Source organism: Delphinapterus leucas, chromosome 12 (assembly GCF_059928025.1).
Source record: "Delphinapterus leucas isolate spDelLeu-1000000601 "Yukka" chromosome 12, BTC_Dleu_Yukka2, whole genome shotgun sequence".
In the NCBI taxonomy this organism is placed as follows: Eukaryota; Metazoa; Chordata; class Mammalia; order Artiodactyla; family Monodontidae; genus Delphinapterus; species Delphinapterus leucas.
Window position 1 is genome coordinate 40,525,195 of NC_143140.1, and position 21,519 is coordinate 40,546,713.

The window sequence follows — 21,519 nt, forward strand, 5'->3', positions numbered from 1 at the left end:
AAGCTTTGCTGGCTTGCCTGCCACTCACCTCCTGCTGTGCGGCCTGTTTCCTAACAGGCCACGGACCGGTACCAGTCTGTGGCCCGGAGGTTGGGGACTCCTGCTTTAGAACACTCATTTTCTAAGACTTCACTTTTAAAAATTAAAAAAAAAATTATCAAAGAAAGATTCTTTCAATTCTATAGAGCTTTACAATTTTCACAGTAGAAGGCTTCATATAATCCCATAAAAACCTTTTTTCTCCCCCTAGTCCTATACTGTCCCTACCCCTTCCATCTTCCCACTGGTAACCACTAGTTTCATCTCTGTATCTGTGAGTGTGCTTCTTTTTTGTTTTATTCACTAGTTTGTTGTATGTTTTAAATTCCACATATAAATATTATATGGTATTTGTCTTTCTCTGTCTGACTTATTTCACTTAGTATAGTTCCCTCCAAGTCCATCCATGATGTTGTAAATGGCAAAATTTCATTCTTTTTTATGGCTGAGTGTATTCCATTGTGTGTTTGTGTGTGTGTGTGTGTGTGTATATATATATATATATATATATATAGTTGCTTCCATATCTTGGCAACTGTAAATAATACTACTATGAACATTGTGGTGCAGGTATCTTTTCAAATTAGTGGGGTTTTTTTGGGGGGTGTGTACACAGGAGTGGAATTGCTAGGTCATATGGTAGTTCTATTTTTAATTTTTTGAGAAATCTTCATACTGTTTTCCACAGTGGTTGCACCAATTTACATTCCCACCAACAGTGCACTAGGGTTCCTGTTTCTCCACATCCTCACCATCATCTGTTATCTGCGTTCTTTTTGATGATAGCCATTCTGACCAGTGTTAGGTGATATCTCACTGTGGTTTTGCTTCCCATTTCCCTGATGATTAGCAATGTTGAACATCTTTTCATGTGCTTGTTGGCCATCTATATTTCCTCTTTGTAAAAATGTCTATTTAGTTCTTCTGCCCATTTTTCAGTCAGGTTGTTTGTGTTTTTTGGTGTTGAGTTGTATGAGCTGTTTATATATGTTGTATATTAGCCCCTTTGGGCATATCATTTGGGTCATATCATTTGCAAATACCTTCTCCCATTCCATTCTTTTCGTTTTGTTGATGGTTTCCTTTGCTGCTTTATGTCTTTACTTTTAAAAGATTTACCATTAATAATTACTAATCAATTAGGTTTTGTATTAATATGATAAAGAGAAAGAAACAGAAGGACCAGAACTCTACTGAAAAATTTATGGCTTCTATTTCTACTTCATGATAGCTGATAGTTTCCTGACTTATTAACAGGGTGTTGCTGGGATTTTCTACTGTGTAAAGTCATATAGAATATTGGTATTGTAGAATACTTTAAAATAATAGTATAAATAAAATCAATTTAAAAATAGCCTTATGTTACCAGATGCCATAATTTTGTTAATTAAAATTTAATTAATTTTTAAGGATGTTCTGTATATTACCTTTCAAACTTTTAATTCATATGTTTGCTTCCATTAATCGAAGCTATCAAATATTATTAGAAATTATGTGAATTGAATTATGGAATGAAAGATAATGATAAATTATTTTTCCTAAGTAAAAATAGAAGAAATATCCAATTAACAGTTGCAGGAGAAAAAAATCACATTTCGTCTCTATAAATATTATTCGTTGTATAAGCGTATGTGATCCTGATGATATAAAATTTTTGTTGGTAAAGTGACTAATTTATTTTCTTTCATTGTGCAGTTTTAGAATTACTGTCAGAATTTGAGATTATGTAAAAGTATTTATATAACCTAATTAGCCTATACAAAGTTTGAGCCATAACCCCACCCGAAAAACGTAGTTTAATTTGCGTCAAAGTAAATTTCTTTTGAAAAGCGAATAGCTGTCTAAATTATGTTTTGTGTATAATTGGTTGTCGCATCTCAAATTTGCTTAAGGAAACAAAGATACTGGGATGTAGGGGCCAGTACAGTGCATTAGGAGACAGAGTCTGGGTTCTACTTCAGATTCTCTGGCTCACTTTGCTCTCTGACCTGGGGCCTTTCAATTAGCTACCGAACATTTAATTTAGTGAGCACTTACCATACACCAGACCCACGATACCCACGCACGATATAAAAGTAACTACAGGAGTCATAATCTTTCTCCTCGAGACATTTAAGGTCTCCTGAAGGAAACAAACAAATGCGCGATTAGTCTCCATATAGTGTGGCAAGCACTGTGAAAAGCGAGGACAGGCTGCCAGGTGAGCACAAAGCAAAGGCTTCTGGTCCAAATCCTGAGCAGTCAAGGAGGTGAGGCCTCTGCTAACTAGGAATTGGACAATGGGGAACAAGGACGGATGATCCATGTAGTGGAAACTGCAAAGTGCAAAGGCTCAGAAGGAAGAAATGTGGGTCCTGTGAGGAAGTGAAGCATCATTCAGTATGGCTAGATCATGGAAATCACGGGGATAGGAATAGTGGGGCATGAAAAGGACCTAGATGAGAAGAGGCTAGAGCATGAAGGGCCTCATAAGCCACATAGAAGATATGGATTTGATCCAGACAGTAAAGAGTCTCTTCTGAAAAGTTTTAAAATTCACTCAGACTTAAGTCTGGAGAATGGATTTCAACAAATTGATACCAGAAGCAATGGAAGAGACAGGAAAACCTGTTATTTAAACTCACTGTCCCTCATGACAGGGTTGGCATAAATCATCACTAAAATCACTCCTAGCACTAGGTGAATCCAAAATTTCTCCTACCTAGTCTAGATGCTAGAGAGCTGTCAAGAAGATTTTTCCCATGGGGATATAATGAGAGGAAACTAGTTCTATCTTCCAGATAAACTCATGTGTCATCTACCCTAGCTTGTCATATAGATTAGAGCTCACACTACATGCTAATAAAAACCTGATTTGAGAGCGTTATCTACCAAGTGGGTAAGGTACATTTTCAGTCATTTGGAGCAGAGCAATATCAGAGGCAGCACTATCATAACATTAATAAAATATGCCAAAATAGTAATTAAATATTGTGCAATATTCTATTCTCTTATAAGTATACCTGTATGTATACCTAACTGATTGGAAAAACTGACACATACAGTGCAGTGAAGTAAGTCAGAAAGAGAAAAACAAATACCGTACGCTAACACATATATATGGAATCTAAAAAAACAAAAAAAAGGTACTGATGAACCTAGTTGCAGGGCAGGAATAAAGACATAGACATAGAGAATGGACTTGAGGACATGGGGCTGGAGGGGGAAGCTGGGGCATTGTGAGAGTAGCATCGACATATATACACTACTGAATGTAAAATAGCTAGTGGGAAGCAGCGGCATGGCACAGGGAGATCAGCTCAGTGCTTTGTGAACACCTAAAGGGGTGGGATAGGGAGGGTGGGAGGGAGACGCAAGAGGGAGGGGATATGGGGATATATGTATGCGTATGGCTGATTCACTTTGGTGTGCAACAGAAACTAACACAGTATTGTGAAACAATTATACTCCACTAAAGATCTATTTTTTTAAAAAAGAAACATGATTATAAGCGAATTGTATTGTTTCAATTAGTTGTTGAACACAAAGACTTGAACACCTGGGAGAAAATGTTTATAAGGAATGCTTTCTGTTAAGAGAAGGCGTGTGCACTTCACTGGGAAGGTTTTCTACTAGAGGACCGTTTATAGGGGATGTACAGCTCCCTCCCTCCAGGTTTTGTGTTCCTTAATAACATCTGAGGCCAATGTGGTGCCATTTCTAGTTAGTACGGCTGCTGCACAATTCAGACAAGACTAGCGGAAGAGATAAGTTTCCCTGAGGGAGTAGTTAGAGAATTAATTAAACGGAGGCATGCACTGGGATATTTAGAAAACAAATTAGAGTCAAGACCAAACACAGGCAAGAACAAAAATGAGCAGTAAGAACCAGGGGAGAACCAAGTTTTCTGTGTGGCCTTCCTGCTGCTTTCCTAAAAGAAACATGGAGATAATTTTTCTTAGGAAAATTAGTTTCCTCTTCCCACAATAATGTATATTTAGAAATGACTAGATATTAAGCATTTTATTCCAATACTTTTTAAAAGGTACATTCTTTCCTAAATGAATACCTCGTTCCAGCTGCGAATCTCAGAGGTCACTCTAAATGTCATTTGGAAGGTTGCTCCAGACTCTTAACAAAGGACAGGTTTATGAGGGCTTGGTATTGTAAGGCCAACTGGCCCCAGGCAGGGGAACACAATCAGATCCACAGGTTGCATCAGACCGAAATTCTCCGGACCACCCAGTTCCAGAAACTGCCCTGGAGACTTTCCGGCGGACCACCCAGTTCCGGGAACTGACCTGGGGACTTTGAACCCAGCCCAGCCTTCCCGCCTTTCGAGGGGCGGGACCAACGGTCCCCCAGGATACCCGAAAAGACCCCCAAATAAGGAATACCCTGCGCCCTCCCAGATTCACCACACCCCTTTCCCTTCTTCCCCTATAAAATCTTGCCCAACCCTCGCCTGGTTGCGACTTCTCTGGCCCCTTTTTTCTCGGTCCAGTGATCCTCGCCCGGGAGCGCTCCCTAATAAAGCTCACTTGAAGCTTTCCTCTGTTTCGCGGTGCCGTTTGTTAAGATCCGACCTTACAGGTATGAAAATAAATATTCAGCTCTCTTTGAAAACAGTTTCTTCAGATGGCCGGCATTTGAATTTAAAAAGTTACCTTTTTTTTTTCCTGTCCTGAGTTAACTGAAAATACCAAAAGTATTAGAACTTGTTAGACAAGTAGGCTCAATCAGCGTATTAGTTTAAAATACAGAGTTTACTTATCTGCCACTCACTATTCATGAATTTCTTGATTTCATGAAGTTTGGTCAACAAAGTAACATGAATTTTTTGCTAATGCACTTACAAAGAATTTAATTCTCATAATTCTTAAATCAATTGAATGTTCTTTAAAGGCAGAGACATTTTTTGTATCTATGCATTTAATTTTGAAGAGTAACCTCCTGAAATCTTGTAAATAATTACTTGCTAAGAACTCTAACAGCTGAGGTTCAAGTTCCAAAAAATACTGGTTTAAAAAGCTGATGGGACAGACTGTCAATCACAGTCAATAGATATTTATATAGTATGTAACTGTGTTGGGGAAATAAAAAATTCAAAAACTTTCAGTTCTTCCTGGAACATAAAATATAGTAAGTATGGAAAATCATGAACATGTTAAATTATTAAAATGTAAACATTAAGTAAAACTCAGATGACTCTTCTGTTACATACAGTGATAATAATAATAGCTAAGTTTTCTTTTTTTAAAATTATTTATTTATTTATTTTTGGCTGTGTTGGATCTTCGTTGCTGCGCACGGGCTTTCTTTAGTTGCGGCGAGCTGGGGCTACTCTTCGTTGCGGTGCATGGGCTTCTCATCGCGGTGGCTTCTCTTGTTGCGGAGCATGGGCTCTAGGCGCGCGGGCTCTCGAGCGCAGGCTCAGTAGTTGTGGCTCACGGGCTCAGTAGTTGTGGCTCACGGGCTCAGTAGTTGTGGCTCACGGGCTTAGTTGCTCCACGGCATGTGGGATCTTCCTGGACCAGGGCTCGAACCCATGTCCCCTGAATTGGCAGGTGGATTCTTAACCACTGCACCACCAGGGAAGTCCCAATAGCTACGTTTTCTTGAGTGTTTACTCCAGTGAAGCCTTATTTCATTTAAATTTTTTAATTGGGATTAAATTTAATTTACTTTCCCAACATCTAGTTGAGGTAAACACAATTGACTTTCCTAATTATTGGTTAGTACACTGAGGGTCAGAAGGGATAAAAAACTTGCCTAAAGTCATGTAGCCTAAGATTCAAGCAATCAAGTCCATCTCCCCTCCTGTCTCACAATCTGAGGTCCTAAGGACTCTCAAAAAAGTCCAGGCATGAGTTCTGGAGACCTTGCATTAATAGAATTGAGATTCCCCGAGGTACAGTTTGGTAAGGCTACTCTTGTGGTCTGTAGATAGGAAAGAACTCTTTCAAGCATTTTCTTTTTCAATTGCATCGCTTTTAAAAGTTTTATCCTTTATTCACGCCACTCTATAGTAGTATGTTTATAATTGGCATCTCAATTATACATGCCAGCTTCATTCCTGGCATTAAGAGGCAAACCCATTGTGTGCATATGAAAAAGTAATTAAACCCCAGTAGGTTTCCTAAAAAGTATACTATATAAATAATGTACAGTATTTTAATATATTACAGTGTATTTCAGTAGCTATCTTGTTTTAACTAAGTCAGAGCTCGTGATACAGGGATTATTATTCATTTGGTGTATTATCCTCTTTAAAATATAGTTTATGTCGTTCCAGGCATTGTGGATTATCAAGTGCACGTTGTTTATAGTTAAATGACTTGCTGATGTCCATGTATTATTGCTCCCTGTTGGAAGACACTCCAATGGTGAAAAAATCTCTGCTGTTGGTTTAATTGTGCCCTAGGGTAGAGATGGGAATGTGTCTAGGAGTGAGAGAACACCAGCTTTAATAAGCATACAATGCAATTTAACAGTTCATGAAACAATAAAATTTAATCCTGGACTGAGATTTATTAAATTTCACTCAGCAAAATGGAGTATGGGATACGAGAGCAAATGAGAATTAAGTCAAATGATTTCAGGGGTAATGGATTTTATTACCTGATAAAGTGGGGGAATGATTCTTTTTTTCAAGCTATTTCTTCTTAATTCATTCTTTGGAAATAATTGGCTTACATAGGAAAGCTTTTTGCAAGCAAAATAAATAAGTTGGGAACAAATAAAAGCTTTTGTTAAACTTCATTTGTTTAATTTCAAAAGAGTAAAACTATCCTACTGAAATTGTACTGAGGTTGTGGCGGAAATATTTTAAACTGTAAGTTATTTTATATTCAAGTAGAATTGACCAAGTTTCTTTTTTAAAAATCCATTTACAGTGCTCCAAAACTGAATGATGCTTGACAACACCGCAGTTTCATATAGCTTCATTTTTGCATATCAAGTAGCATATTAAAAAATTCGTAGGCATATTCTCTGCATCTATAATGATCAACTCTATTGAAACTTTGCCATAAATGGACAATACATATTTTGGTTTTCCCAACTTTCATATTATTTAAAGAAGTATTAAAGTCTAAACATGCTATTAAAGAGTATAAGTTACAAATGTATGATTTCCTTAAATGTAAGACCTAAAATTGCTAGTTTTTGTTGTTGCGTTGAAAACAAATTTATAATTAAAAGGAGCCTTCCCCAAAGCTGGAAGTCTCTAGATTTGCATAACAAAAACAGCAGCTAATGACTGTAGAGATTTAATTGTGTTTTTACACACATTGTATCATTTAAGCCCCTTTACACCCTGGTGCAGTAAGTAGGACAAGTATTATTGCTCCCAGTTTATAGCTGAGAAAAGTGGGGTTTGGAGAGGTTACGATTTACCATGGGACACATGGCTGTTAAATGCAGAACAGATTCGCTCCTGGTCATTTGAGTTGAAGTTATAAAAACACCATTAAGGCCCTTTGCTGTATATTAAACAGCAGCACTTAATATCATTAGTTTTTGAGGATTTAAGTAATTTTATTTGTGTTACAATTTTCCTAGTAATTATTCAAAATCTGTGAGCAATTTTATCATATTCATTTCATTAGAATAAGGTTTCTTTTTTAGTGATCACTAGCTAGATAACTGTAGCACCTAATTTTTAAACAAAAACAAATATTTTTAAAAAATATTTTAAATTAACATCCTTGAGTGAAGATATTCCTGTGAAAGTTTTTATAGGCTACCGAAATGCAAATTTAGTGATACTAAATTAAATGTGTGAGATTTTAGAATTAAAAATCCATGTAACAAGGTTAACACAAACAAAGCCTCTTGTGCTGTATATCATTTTATTTGGAGATATTCGCTTAGTGAATACAATTTTTGAGAAAGCTAACACTGTCAGAAGTTAACTTTTTATCTCTTGACTTTGACAACCATGTGTTTTACATTATCTATACAGTATCTGTCTCACATGAGATACTTACTACATGTTAAAAAATAATGAGAATCAAATGTCAGCTGTTAGTTGATGGATGGCATAGTCCCAGTGATGCTCTAGTAGTGAATCCGAATAAACTCTCCAAAGACAGTTAAATGCCCCCAAGAATTCGTATAGAGTGTCCTCCTTCTTTTCAAGTACACCTGCACATGAAAATCACCTGGAAGGCCAGCATCACTGTATTCCCTGGCTACAAAGAGAAATAGTGTCAACTGTTGGGTGACCTTTTTGGTTTTGGCTTGTACTAATCACTTGTAAAGGGAAGCAGGAGCATTTATGTCTGTGTGACTCGTGATTTCAGCTGCCCTTCTTTTTGTTGTTGCTCAAGCACCTATTTAGGTGTAAACAAGTTCACTCAAGGAACTTAGGCAATGGATGAAAACACAAAATTGTGTAATTGTGGCCCCTTCATGTCTTCAGAGAGTTCCTGATAGTACACGTGCTCTATCCCCCTTGGCTATGCTTATAGTTTACTTATTATTCTGCAATATTCCTTTCCTGATTCTAAAATCAGCAAACTTATATCTTATTATTCATTAGAATATGGCCTTTAAGAGCCTTTGCCTTTCCTCAAACTCATAGTAAAAACTTTTCTGGCCAGGATATTTCAGGGTTATATTTTTAACAAAACCAAATGCAAAGGTTTTACCTAATCACATCTTACCATAATGTTCCCATTTCTTTTCTTAATTTGGTACCTCCTAATCTTCCTCAGAAGGAGAGGGGATGATTTAGGTTTATATATGCCTCTGAATCTGGGTATTCAGAGTGACAAGACCAGCATTTCTCTGATCTAGTTTGATAAATAACTTAGTCTAAAATGGTGTCATTAGGTACATGCCTTGACAGGGTTTGAGGTTTGTCCAGATTCAAGATGCTAATTACAGCTTTCTTGTCTAGTTAATATTCAGCTAAAAAGTAGATATGTCGTATGGGTGAGTTTCAGACACCCATGAGGTTAATCTAGAAGCAAACTAAAGTCACTATCAAAGTGTAATTTTTCAATACTTTTGTATTGAAAAGTATCCCAGGGCTGTCCACAAGAGGCTGCAGTGCCAGGACAAATCACGCTGGGTGTTCCTTGGAGACACTCATGTACAAATGAAGCAATGTTTCAAAGAACATCAAGGCCATCCTCCAGAGGAACAAATAATGACAAAAGAACAATGTAAAGATCGAGGGTCTTGGCAGAAAAATCAAAGGGCTGTGCCTACTGCTTTGATTCCTTGACAATGTGGTAAGAACACTGGAGTCTCAGGATTTGTTTTTAACAACTGAGTGATTCCCTCAGCACCAAAGCTCTGCGCTGGTGTAATTGTCCTAATTCACTCAATCCTGAAAAAGTGTCTGAATCAGAGGTTTCTAGAAATGGAATATTGGCCTTATTTAGTCACTGTATGTTATTCGGTCACTGTCAGTTATCTGACTAAACAACTCAAATTAACTGGCTATTTGGATACATTGTTAATGTTTATATATCCCAGAAGATAAACATTTCATTTCCATTATTTTCTTAATACAAGGAATTTACCATCTTATAATCATGTTCAGTTTATTCAACCAGTCTAAATCATCTGTATTTTCTACTCAAATCAATCCCCTTCTGATTGATTGAGGAGCCATATTCCTCTGCTACTATTAACTCTGAAGTACCACCCGATTCTTTTGTTCACTCAAGGTTTAAGAAATTTGCCAGATGAAACGGCTTGTCTTTTATGGACAATATCATATTATTGTTTAATTCGTTTAAGCTTGATTGAAACTAAAAAATAAAGGCTGTTTACAGGGCTGATTTCATGGACATGTGACTGCTACAGTCACACAGGACCCCGTGCTTAGAAGGGACCCATGCTTGCTGTGCTGTACTGTCGCCATCTTGCAATTCTTAATATTTGAATAGGGGCCATGCATTTTTATTTCTCACTGGGCCCTGCAAATTATATAACTAGTTCTGATTGCTGCTAGTGCTTCTATGGACATTGTCATTTGCACAATTAAGAGCAAAAAACAACTTATGAATTTTGTCTGATTTGACAGGGGAAGAAATAGACATTTGCCTTTAAGGAAGGTCAACCCAAATTCAGAAAATTATAGAAAGTTTTAATTCCTGTGCCTTTGCTTCCCTGACATCACTACCTCCTGGCTCTCTCTACTTGCAGTCTTCCTCTCATGCTCTTCTTCCTCTATCAGTCCTTATATGTCTGTGAACATCAGGGCTCTCTTCTCTAATTCTACCTTTTCTTCCGGATGTCATTTGCTCCTGTGCTTTAATCCTTCTCCACAAACTGATGATTTCCCAATTTAAATCCCTGGCCCATACCTGTCACTTGAAACATAAAATCATATATCCAACCCAATTACTAGATACTCCTACTTGCAAGTTTCAGAGACAACTCAAAATTATCATCTTCCAGCCTGAGACCTCTTGTCTACTCATGGAGACACAGCAGTCAGTAACGTCCCTGTACCCATGGAGATTATGTTCTAACGGAGGGGAAGAGAATCACACTCTGTGCAGTCAAATAGTGATAAGTACTCTGAAGAAACATATGGCAAGGTAGGAGAATAAAGGGATTGTGAGGGCACATTTTTGATAGCATTTATCTACACTATTTTTATCTCAGTGGATATCATGACCATCTTTCCATTAGTGAAAATAATAAGAAACCTGAGAGTTACTGTAACCTCTTTTCTGTTTGTCATCACTCCCTTCATCTTCCTAATAATCAGTCAGTGATAGAGTCTGCTTCTATTTCCTGAATTCATTTATTTTTCTCTCTGCCTAGCACAGGGTAGCTGATTATGGAATGCACGTGTGCTATTCCTTTGTGTCTCTCTCTGATTTCCTTCTGAATCTAAATGATATTATGCCTGTGTTAATGTACTATTATATAAATACAAATGCTGATAGCAATTGGGCACATCATTTGGGTCTTTAATAGTTGGCATATTTTCTAGGAAGAATAGTGGAATGAATGATTCAATTATTTCAGACTGTGTTTCTGTTTTAGAGAGTTCATTTACATCCTCTTTTGCAAAAGCTACCTGGGTTAGTCTTGAAGATAATCTGCCTAACCCAGAGGTAGAGACCTGCCTAGAGAAGTCACAGGAAAACAGAATCAAGATATTTTTTCCTTCAGGAAGTGTTTTCTTATGAAATCAGTCCCTCTCTCTTCCTCTCCATGAAGCAGAAATTAATCTTGTAACCCGTTCTTCAGAGACTCTAGAAATGGCAGGCACTACTTTTAAATGAGGTTAATCTGGGTGCATAATGATTAAAATGACCTTTTATTTGGAAATTAGGAACATACCAAATTCGGATTTTCCTATACATCTATTGAAACCTGATTTCTCAAAAAAAATTCTGTGAGTCATTTATATGGAATCCTTTTTTTTGCATCAAAAATGAAGGCTAAATTTCAAAATGTATATGAGTTTAATTCTATTAAAATTTAAATTAAATGATTAAAACAACGTTTTAAGCTACCTTTGTTTTGCAAGATGCATTGATTGGAATAAGGAGCCAATTATTAATTTAAAGCATTTTTAATATGAAGAGATCACTTGTTTATTTTAAGAAAATGATAAAGACTGGCATCATTGAAACAACATTTTCCTGGTAAACTTTATGTATTTATTCCACTTATGCTTATAATGACTGCTCACTGATTTGGGACTTGCTTTTAGAGGAAAACTGAGAAAATCAATCTTAATACTTAATAGACATTTTTAAGAGCAAAATAGCTATATTATTAATTATATATTTTTAATAATTACTCTTGAATATTTTTTCTAAATCTTATGGTTAAATATTTGATATCATTGAGGATATCAAAATGATATCTTAAACAGTTCCTGAAATATTTAAAACCTTCCTCAAGGTCATGTTTGACATAAATGAGCACATTTTGGATTTCTGTAGAATTCAATTGGGAGAAAAAGATTGGCTATGTTTACCTCAGATTTTTTAAACAAAGTCGGCTATAAATAAATACATAAAACAACTATTCTTGTTTGGAAACATCTAGTCATGCCAGTTAATTGTCAAACTGCATTTTAGGTAAATACAGCATGTCTCTATGACCAAATGACTTCTGGGAGTGTCATCTTATAGAGCTGAGCTGCCTGCTAATCGCTCAGCTCAAGACAGAAAAAAAGCATATTAGTGCTTTTTCCAAATGAGCCTCATTCTTAAGGAGCGCTGCAGTAATTTTATTTAATAGCTTGGGGCTTCATTTGCGCGAAGCAGACGCCATGTTAATTAACAGAACAATGCTTGTAGAAAAGCTTTAAGATACTACTTGATTAATCATTTTTTCCTTTTGATGTCCATATTTAGAAAATAATTCTTTATGTCCTCTGATGCAGACAATGGCCTGGATGGTTGTTTGTATAGTAGTTGTCCAAAATGGGCTGCCTTTAGATTGACATGGCATCCAGGCAGCTCTTTTAATCTCACCTGACAGTCTTGGGGCCTGCCTCTTACTTCTGGTTGAGTTTACATATACAAAGCTGAAAAATCTGTAGTTGAACTTCAGGGAAATTAGAAGTGTCTCATGTAAACAGTGAGTTATTATCTAGAATTCAGAAGAAAACATGCTTTTTTTAAAAAAAAAATTTTATTGGGGTATAGTTGATGTAAAATGTTGTGTTCGTTTTTGCCATACAGCAAAGTGAATCAGTTATACATATACATATATGCACTCTTTTTAAAATTATTTTCCCATATAGGTCATTACAGAGTACTGAGTAGAGTTCCCTGTGCTATACAGTATGTCTTTATTAGTTATCTATAAAACTAAAAAAAATTGGGAGATTGGGATCTCCCAATTTATCTCCCAATTTATCCCTCCCCTCCTTTTCCCACCTGGTAAACATAAGTTTTGTTTTCTACATCTGTGACACTATTTCTGTTTTGTAAATAAGTTCATTAAAACATGCTACTTTTAATAAAAACATAGTAATTTGATTTTGGTCCATTAAATCATACCTCGGAGATCTTGCAGGTTCAGTTCCAGACTACTGTAATGAAGCAAGTCACAGGAATTTTTTGGTTTCCCAGTGCATATAAAAGTTATGTTTATACTATAGTCTATTAAGTGTCTAAAAAATGTACAACCTTAATTAAAATGTACTTTATTGCTAAAAAATAGTAACCATCATCTGAGCCTTTAGCAAGTTGAGTCATAATCTTTTTGCATATCACCATAACAAATAATAATAATAATGAAAACTTTTAAATATTGGGAGAATTACCAAAATGTGACACAAAGTGAACAAATGCCATTGGAAAATGGCGCCAATAGACTTGCTGGATACAGGGTTGCCACAAACCTTCAATGTATAAAAAGCACAGTATCTGCAAGGTGCAATAAAGCAAAGTATACCTGAAATTCTGTTTATAGGCACAACACATAATTCTTAAATATCAAGCATGAGTAAAATTGTGCCTTATTTATTTTTATTTTATGCCAGGCAGTTATAACTTTAGCACTTTTTCTACCTTTGAGAGGAATGTTCTTATAAAATATAAAAATGTAAAGAAGAAAGATAAACTTTTCTATAATCCAATTATGATTGGAAACATTTTGGATTTTTACAATTTCTCTATGTATTTATGAAGATAGATATAGATATATTTAAATTAACATGAGGGTCATAAGCTGTATTTTGGTTATACCTAAACAATGTACATCTTAAGAATATTCATAATTGACATTTATTCAAATAGAATTACCATATGACCCAGCAATCCCACTACTGGGCATATACCCTGAGAAAACCAAAATTCAAAAAGAGTCATGTACCAAACTGTTCATTGCAGCTCTATTTACAATAGCCCGGAGATGGAAACAACCTAAGCGCCCATCATCGGATGAATGGATAAAGAAGATGTGGCACATATATACAATGGAATATTACTCAGCCTTAAAAAGAAATGAAATTGAGCTATTTGTAATGAGATGGATAGACCTAGAGTCTGTCATACAGAGTGAAGTAAGTCAGAAAGAAAAAGACAAATACCGTATGCTAACACATATATATGGAATTTAAGGGGAAAAAAAATGTCATGAAGAACCTAGGGGTAAGACAGGAATAAAGACGCAGACCTACTGGAGAACGGACTTGAGGATATGGGGAGGGGGAAGGGTGAGCTTTGACAGGGCGAGAGAGAGTCATGGACGGACATATACACACTAACAAACGTAGTAAGGTAGATAGCTAGTGGGAAGCAGCCGCAAGGCACAGGGATATTAGCTCGGTGCTTTGTGACAGCCTGGAGGGGTGGGATAGGGAGAGTGGGAGGGAGGGAGACGCAAGAGGGAAGACATATGGGAACATATGGATATGTATAACTGATTCACTTTGTTATAAAGCAGAAACTAAACCACCATTGTAAAGCAATTATACCCCAATAAAGATGTTTAAAAAAAAAAAAAAAAGAAATTTATTCAGTAGTTAGACCTATTAATACTAACTTGGAAGGGTATATTCTTGGGGTTTTTAAAGCAAATTTAATATATTCCATTTTTGATTAAAACAATAAAAATAAATACAATATCTGTGTGTATGTGTATTTATAGATCGATGCTCTTGAGAATAATTACATCAGAAAGGCTGGAGCACAGATGGAGGACTCTCAAATATTTTACTGAATGTAAGGCTGTACTGCTATAATGTGTTATAAGAGGAATATATTATTTTGTAGTATGGATGTATAAATTTTAACATTCATATTTACATGTCAATACATATAATGCTAGACAATAATTTTAACATTCAGTTTTATAAATATTACAAATTTCTTAACCTTATGAGGAACATTTAGGCTGCTATATTTTTAAAAATATAAACCATGTTGTAATGCATGTATTTGTATATAAATCTATGTGCTCTTGTCTTTTTGTTTCTATGGAGTACATTCCCAAAGTGAAATGATAGTGTCCTAGTTTGTGCTTGACATCAATTTCCAGATTGTTTTCCGGAATAGTATTACCAATTTTTTCTAGCACCTAACCGTAGGTGCTAGTACGTCATTAAGCACATATGTCTCATGAGGAAATTGTGATTTCTCATACTTAGAAATTTTACTGATTCTCTCTCACCTCTGGATTGGAAAAAATAACTTCATGTCATCAAGAAATGAACACTGTCTTTTCAATGATGAAAAGCTTTGGATGAAAGCTGTCTTTTCAGTGACCTTTGTTTCATAGGGCACACTGCATTAGCTTAAGAGGAGTGGAGCTAGTTTCTAAAATAGATGATTATTATTGTGTAGGCACTGCTATAAATAGCCACAATTGATATATCATAAAGTATCATGGCTTCAGAAAAAGCAGAATCTCTCAGGTGTGCCCCTTACTGGGTGATTTAAGCCTCAGCTCCTCAGAATCTTCTACGTATATCATTAGATTGTTAAAGAAAATTATGTTAAATAATATCTGTAAAGTGCCTACCACAGTGCCATATGGTAGGAGTTATAGAAAGTAATCTTTGACCAAATAACTTCTTTGTGAAGTATTTACTTTCTTTTTAATTAAAAGAAAAGGCAAAATATTATTCATGGGATATAGTTAAAAACTGACATATATGCTAATGTTATAGCAGATATGCATATTACTCTGTTTTTTCAAATCTGTAGGAAACTTCACTGTTTTAAATTTTGGTCAAGGATAGTCCTTGTGATTCAACTAATTTCAAAGGATAATGAAATAAAAGTAAACTTTATTCTGTTTTGCATGATAGATATGTGTAACACCTTTGTACTGGTTTCCTTGAGAATAAAAGTAGGTGCAAATACCTAAGTATAAAAAAAAAAACCCTGTCAAATTCTGTTCCGCATTTAACGTAGAATGCTATTTATGTTTGCAGTAATTTTTCCTTCAAAATGTAAGTACATGTGGGTATTCATTAGGTAGCTTATATTTATGAGGTGAGAAAGGAAAGAGAAGGCACTGAAGGATATACAGTTGTGGAAGAGATGAATGAAGGGGCTCAGGATCAGGAATGCAAAGGAGCAGAAGCAATATTATCTGATGCCATGAACTCTGGAAACACAGGAATCTACTCAGTAGTTAACAGCCATGCGCTGAGGCTCCTTGGACATACTCAGATGCCATCAGTGAGTTCTGAGTCAATGCGTGCCTTATAGGACTCCTATAAATGAGCTATGAGCTAAGCTCAAGGATAAAGTTAAATTCTGAATGTCTTGTAATTTGAATTTTTTCCTTAAATTTATCAAATTTCTGTTTCAACTAACAGGGAAGAATATTTTAAGCTATTCTATCTTTAGAATATTTAATTTATATTTACTGCCTCATCACTTCTTAAATTTCTTTTTGTTTCTTCTGGTGATCATTTTTTTAATGCTTTTTAGACATTTCTACCATCCTCTTGCTGCTAATTTCTCTGTGGAAATGTTGTTCCTTCTGGTTTTCCTCTGTGTCCCTGCCATATATCACCCTCCGGCCTTGTAAAATCCATCAGGTGAAGATTATCAAACTGTTTTCTCTTCTGAGTAAAGTGGTATCACCCTCACCTCCTGCGGCTCTTTGTCTACTTTGAATTAATTTCCTGAATGACATAAGATTCAGCACACACACACACACACACACACACACACACTCAGATATTGTAATGAAAGTCTTATGTCTTGGTTTGTGATTTATAATTTGTTTCATCAAGTATAAAACTCAAAAGTGGAAATGTTAAGAGTTAACTGATACAGCTTAATTGGTCATTTCCAATTTTGATGTCAGTCTATTAACCTACTGATTAAAAGGCCATTGCAGAGGGTTAGTTTGCATTTGTTTTTGAAGTCCTCTATGATTTCTTTCTTAATGTTCTCAGCAGTGTACCATTAAAGTTTTTTGCTTCAGTTCACGTTCTGATTGTCCCTGAACCTGTATAATTCACAGCAGGAAGGGGAGTGTTGATTCAGACAAATTTTTGATCTGTGTATTTTGGCAGGCAGAGTGTATACATCTTACAGTTGCCCCATTTTGTACTTTTATAAGTGTAACCAATTCACAATACTATAGAGATACCTTAGTCGTTACCCCCAAATTCCCTACTATATTGAATATTTTTCTACAAAGAATAAAGAATGAATGATTAGAAGACAATAATTATACATTTGGTGAATGTATTTAATGTGATTATTATACTTTCTAGTATTTCCATGCATATAATTACATATGGTCTGCTTTTACACATATCTTCCTGTTTTTCTGAATGTATTGATATATTCTAATTCTGTGAGTAGATAGAAGTAGTAATCTCAGTTTGGCTTGAGGAACCCAAAGCCTAAACCTGCATTATTCAAGATTTTTTTGAATTCCAGTTGTCTAAGATCCCCTTAAAATTAGTTAATAGCAAAAAGAAAGCACAATGGTTCTCCGGCTTGTAAAGTACATGATCTGTCTTCAGATACATTTGGATCCAACTGGATCCAGGTCATAAAGTCTCAAACAGGTTCCTCTCCATCCCTCACCTCCTGTTTCATTTGTATTGGCTCCTTTCTCAGACAGAGGTACAGAGGTGCCATCATGATACAGAACTTCCTGAGAAGGAATGTGCTTCTTTCCCAATGGCTCCCTCAAAAGGCCTGGATTTAACGATAAGCCAAGCTTGTGTCACTTGGCCATGCCTAAAGCAGTGGTTGTTATCAGGCCTATAACACCTGGAGCTAGGAGATTGGGTCAGGGAATAGATGGGAGGGAAAAGGGCTCTGCTCTAACAGGAAGAGATGGCTGAGGAGACAAAACAATAGTGTCCCATCAAAGATGTTACACGATTTAATCAGATCATATTCTTGGTCTTCTGAATTCCATGTTCTACTCTTTTCGTGTCCCATTTAGATCCATTATAAGATGAAATGACATATAAAGACTCAACTTTAGGAGAATCCTTTAGTATCTATTTCATTAAAGAACAAACCTATTCTAACTGTCTTTAAAGGAGATGTTAGGAATCTCAGGATACAAAGTCTAATCTTTTTTTTTTATTAAAATATCTTTTATTATTTATTTATTTTGGCTGTGTTGGGTTTTCGTTGCTGTGGGCGGGCTTTCTCTAGTTGCGGCGAGCGGAGGCCGCTCCTCGTTGCGGTGCGCGGGCCTCTCATTGCGGTGGCCTCTCCAGTTGCAGAGCATGGGCTATGGGCTCCAGGCACGCGGGCTTCAGTAGTTGTGGCATGCGTGCTCAGCAGTGTGGCTTGCGGGCTCCAGAGCGCAGGCTCAGCAGCTGTGGCACACGGGCCTAGCTGCTAAGCGGCATGTGGAATCTTCCCGGACCAGGGCTCGAACCCTTGTGCCCTTCATTGGCAGGCGGATTCTTAACCACTGCGCCACCAGGGAAGTCCCAAAGTATAATCTTTAAAAAAAAAAAAAAAAAAAAGCAGTGAGAATTCTGGTTTGACCTTTTCCCTCGACCCCACTATTCTTTCCAATTTTTGTTTTCTTATCTTTTTTCCACTCCTTTTGCCTTTTGAAGATATAGGTGCTAATAGGAAAATCTTTCAAACAATACCTAATTTCTAACATATGAATAGATAGGCACTACTCCAGACAAGATTAGATACCTCCCCATTACCCAGCATGTGGCATTATATTAAGAATGTTGATCTACTTGTTTGTCTAAATCATTTTTGACTTCCCAGTCTTATTGCCCAAACTCATAATTGTGTTTGATGTCAATAACACAGTAATATTTATAAACGTTGAATGAGTGAATCAAACTGTAAAGCACTTAGAGACAAATGAAAAAAAAGATAATTGTGAAAGCATATGTTCATATGGGAAAAGGGATATTCAAGAGACCCAAGAGTCGGCAAGCAAAGGCATTTCCTCATGGCAATAAAACAATAGTTAGTTAAATCAATGTATTTTCAAAGTAGGAAATAACCAGGTTAATTAAAGTAGTGAAGGGACAGGGAATCTTCAAGTTGAGATCTAAGGTACAAATGTGAATATGCAAATCAATTCTTATTTTTTTCCTCAAAGACCACTTCCTCATCTAAATTGATATCACTGGTGCTAACATACTTGAGATCCTCAGTTACTCCACTCTATAATTATGACATATTTAAAGAGCTTTATAGCCCTCATTTTTCTAAATTTATCTAATTTGATCCTTACAACGTGAGGTGCATTATTATTATACTTATTTTAAAGATGAGAAAAATGAAGCTAAGAAAGATAACATGACTTACAGTAGTGACTAATAAATTACAAAGCTAAAGCTCTAAGTCCCATTAGATTTCTGTGAAACTTACTTTTTCACATTTCTATGAGAAGTTACTATTACAATTTTGTATATAGAGCACAATATAAAAAGCTAAACACACAATAAGTGCATAAAAAGTTGTTAAGGACACATATTAATATGATTTGTTTGCATATCTATTGTTTTATTTGTCCAGAAATATCTATATCAATTCCTACATTATTCTTCAAATCATGCTTAAAATAGATCTTTAATATAATTTAATTTTTGGTTTGGGTAAATAATATATGAAGTATCGGGTTTTCAATTTTTATAGGCATTTGGAATTCGTATTTACATGAACCCAAGTTTCTGGTGTATTTTTGGTTTGCATATTCCTAGATTTCAAATTAGAATCAGTCTGTTAACAACATAAATCAATTTTAATTCATTACACTGAAAAAAGTAAATATAAACAATATTGATGAACATACATTTTTAATGCAAGAAGCTAATTTGAGCTCCAAATATCAGGATAATTGGATGTATTGGACACCAGCTGGAAGTGCAGAGAATACTTCCCCTTGATATTGACTCTTCTCTAGATCAATAGCAGTTCCAAATGTAGTAAAAAGCAGACACAATTTAACAGGACCTAAATTATTAAGGCCAGTGCATTGTTGCTAGAGAGTTCATTAACAATGCCATCAATACAGTGTGGTTCATGGATGCTAGTAAGAGCTTCATGGAACATTTTAAAAGAGAATGAGATAACTCAATGGACTGATTTTAGTGGAAAAATTTAATTAGGTAAGAATAATTACATTAGTTAAATGAAACTTTTAATTGAAAACCTGTTGGCATTGTCTTACCTGCTTCACAGCTGTTCCTTAATCATTTATAAAGTGAAGAGTTTCTCTACATGGTGTTTGAGAAACATCTAAACATCTTGGAATTTGTGTATAAATGTTTAAAGTAGTTTAGATGGTGGCAGTAAAAACAAATAGGATATAGGATTTTCTGCTTGGGAAATGGTGCATTTTAAAGATATATATAGGAAAGAAAGAAAATTATATAAAAAATATTCATGATGAATATATATAATTCTTGAAAAGAATGCAAAATATTCATCTCCTAAAGCTTTCACAATTCTAACATTAGCACTCCATGGACTAAATTTCGTATCTTATAAAGGTCTAAAAGCTTGCTGAGAAATAATGCTGTTTTGTAAAATTATCTTGTTGACTGTTGTTAAAGAAAATGGCATCCAGCAAGAGTTCTTGCAAGATTGAAAGCCCGAAATTGTATAAGATAAGCTTAAAGAGCCAATGGAAACTCTTACTCTCAAAATGAACATTTAGATGCCTGTTCAAAGTAAGTGAAACTGCTGCCACAATTTTTGGGGTAGCTTTTAGCTTAAGACAGAGAGTATTAGTTTGAAGAGACATAGACACTTATTCAAATTCACAAGTTTACAGGAACACCAAACAAATAGATCCATTAATTACTCATTGCATTAATCCTGGCCCTGGCCATTTCTTTTCTTAATCCCAGCAACACCGTCGTCTGATACTGTTTCCTTCGCTTCATCTTCAAAGCATTGCTTAACTTGAATTTTCTTCCTAACTCATCAATTTGACTGTGAGGCTGAACCCATTCTATTCTTTTCCCTTCTCCTTTCTTGATCTTTCCTTTAAGCTCTTCTTCCTTTTAGCTCTCATGGGTACTAAATACCATACAGGTAGACACAAAATTCCATATTCCTTTCAAAGGAATTCCTTTAAAGGATTTTAAAGGTCTTTCGCCATGCAGTTTCTGGAATCTCCTTTTATTCAACTAATCTGCAATACAGGAATCACTCTGATTAGTTAAAAACCATGAAATACAGGCATATTCATATCCTAACTCTGTAAGAGGGACAAAGGATGATAAAATCCTGAGATATTAGTAAATGACTTTGGATAAGAGAGAAAGGGTTTTAGTTTTTCTCTACAGAGTATCAGGAAGCCAGGGTGGGTTTTAGTGTGTGTGAGGAGTTTACCTAAAGTGAAGTTGAAACAACAAAGAAAATATAATACAGGTATTGGCAGATTTTATTGGACCAGGTAGGAATTGGGTAGATTGTGAATGCAGACAATGGCTGATGAAAAGTAAACTTTGATGTCACTTATTTATAAATTTGTATGAAATGTTGGTACAAAGTTTATTGCAAAAGTGCACAAAGCATTATGGGGAGGAGATGGATAAATTAGGATTTTGATTGTATTACAAAGGCCAATATAAAATCAGAA

General features: G+C 35.6%; 1 protein-coding gene across 1 annotated transcript in view; it reads left to right on the forward strand.

Moving 5' to 3' along the window:
• LOC111164031 (glutamate receptor ionotropic, kainate 2) overlaps window positions 1–21,519 on the forward strand; it is a 195,836-nt gene that overhangs the window by 70,157 nt on the left and 104,160 nt on the right. The window contains exon 5 of the mRNA XM_089921662.1: window positions 15,939–16,145. Within this exon, the coding sequence (XP_089777788.1) occupies window positions 15,939–16,145 (207 nt within the window). The remainder of the gene's footprint in view (window positions 1–15,938; window positions 16,146–21,519) is intronic.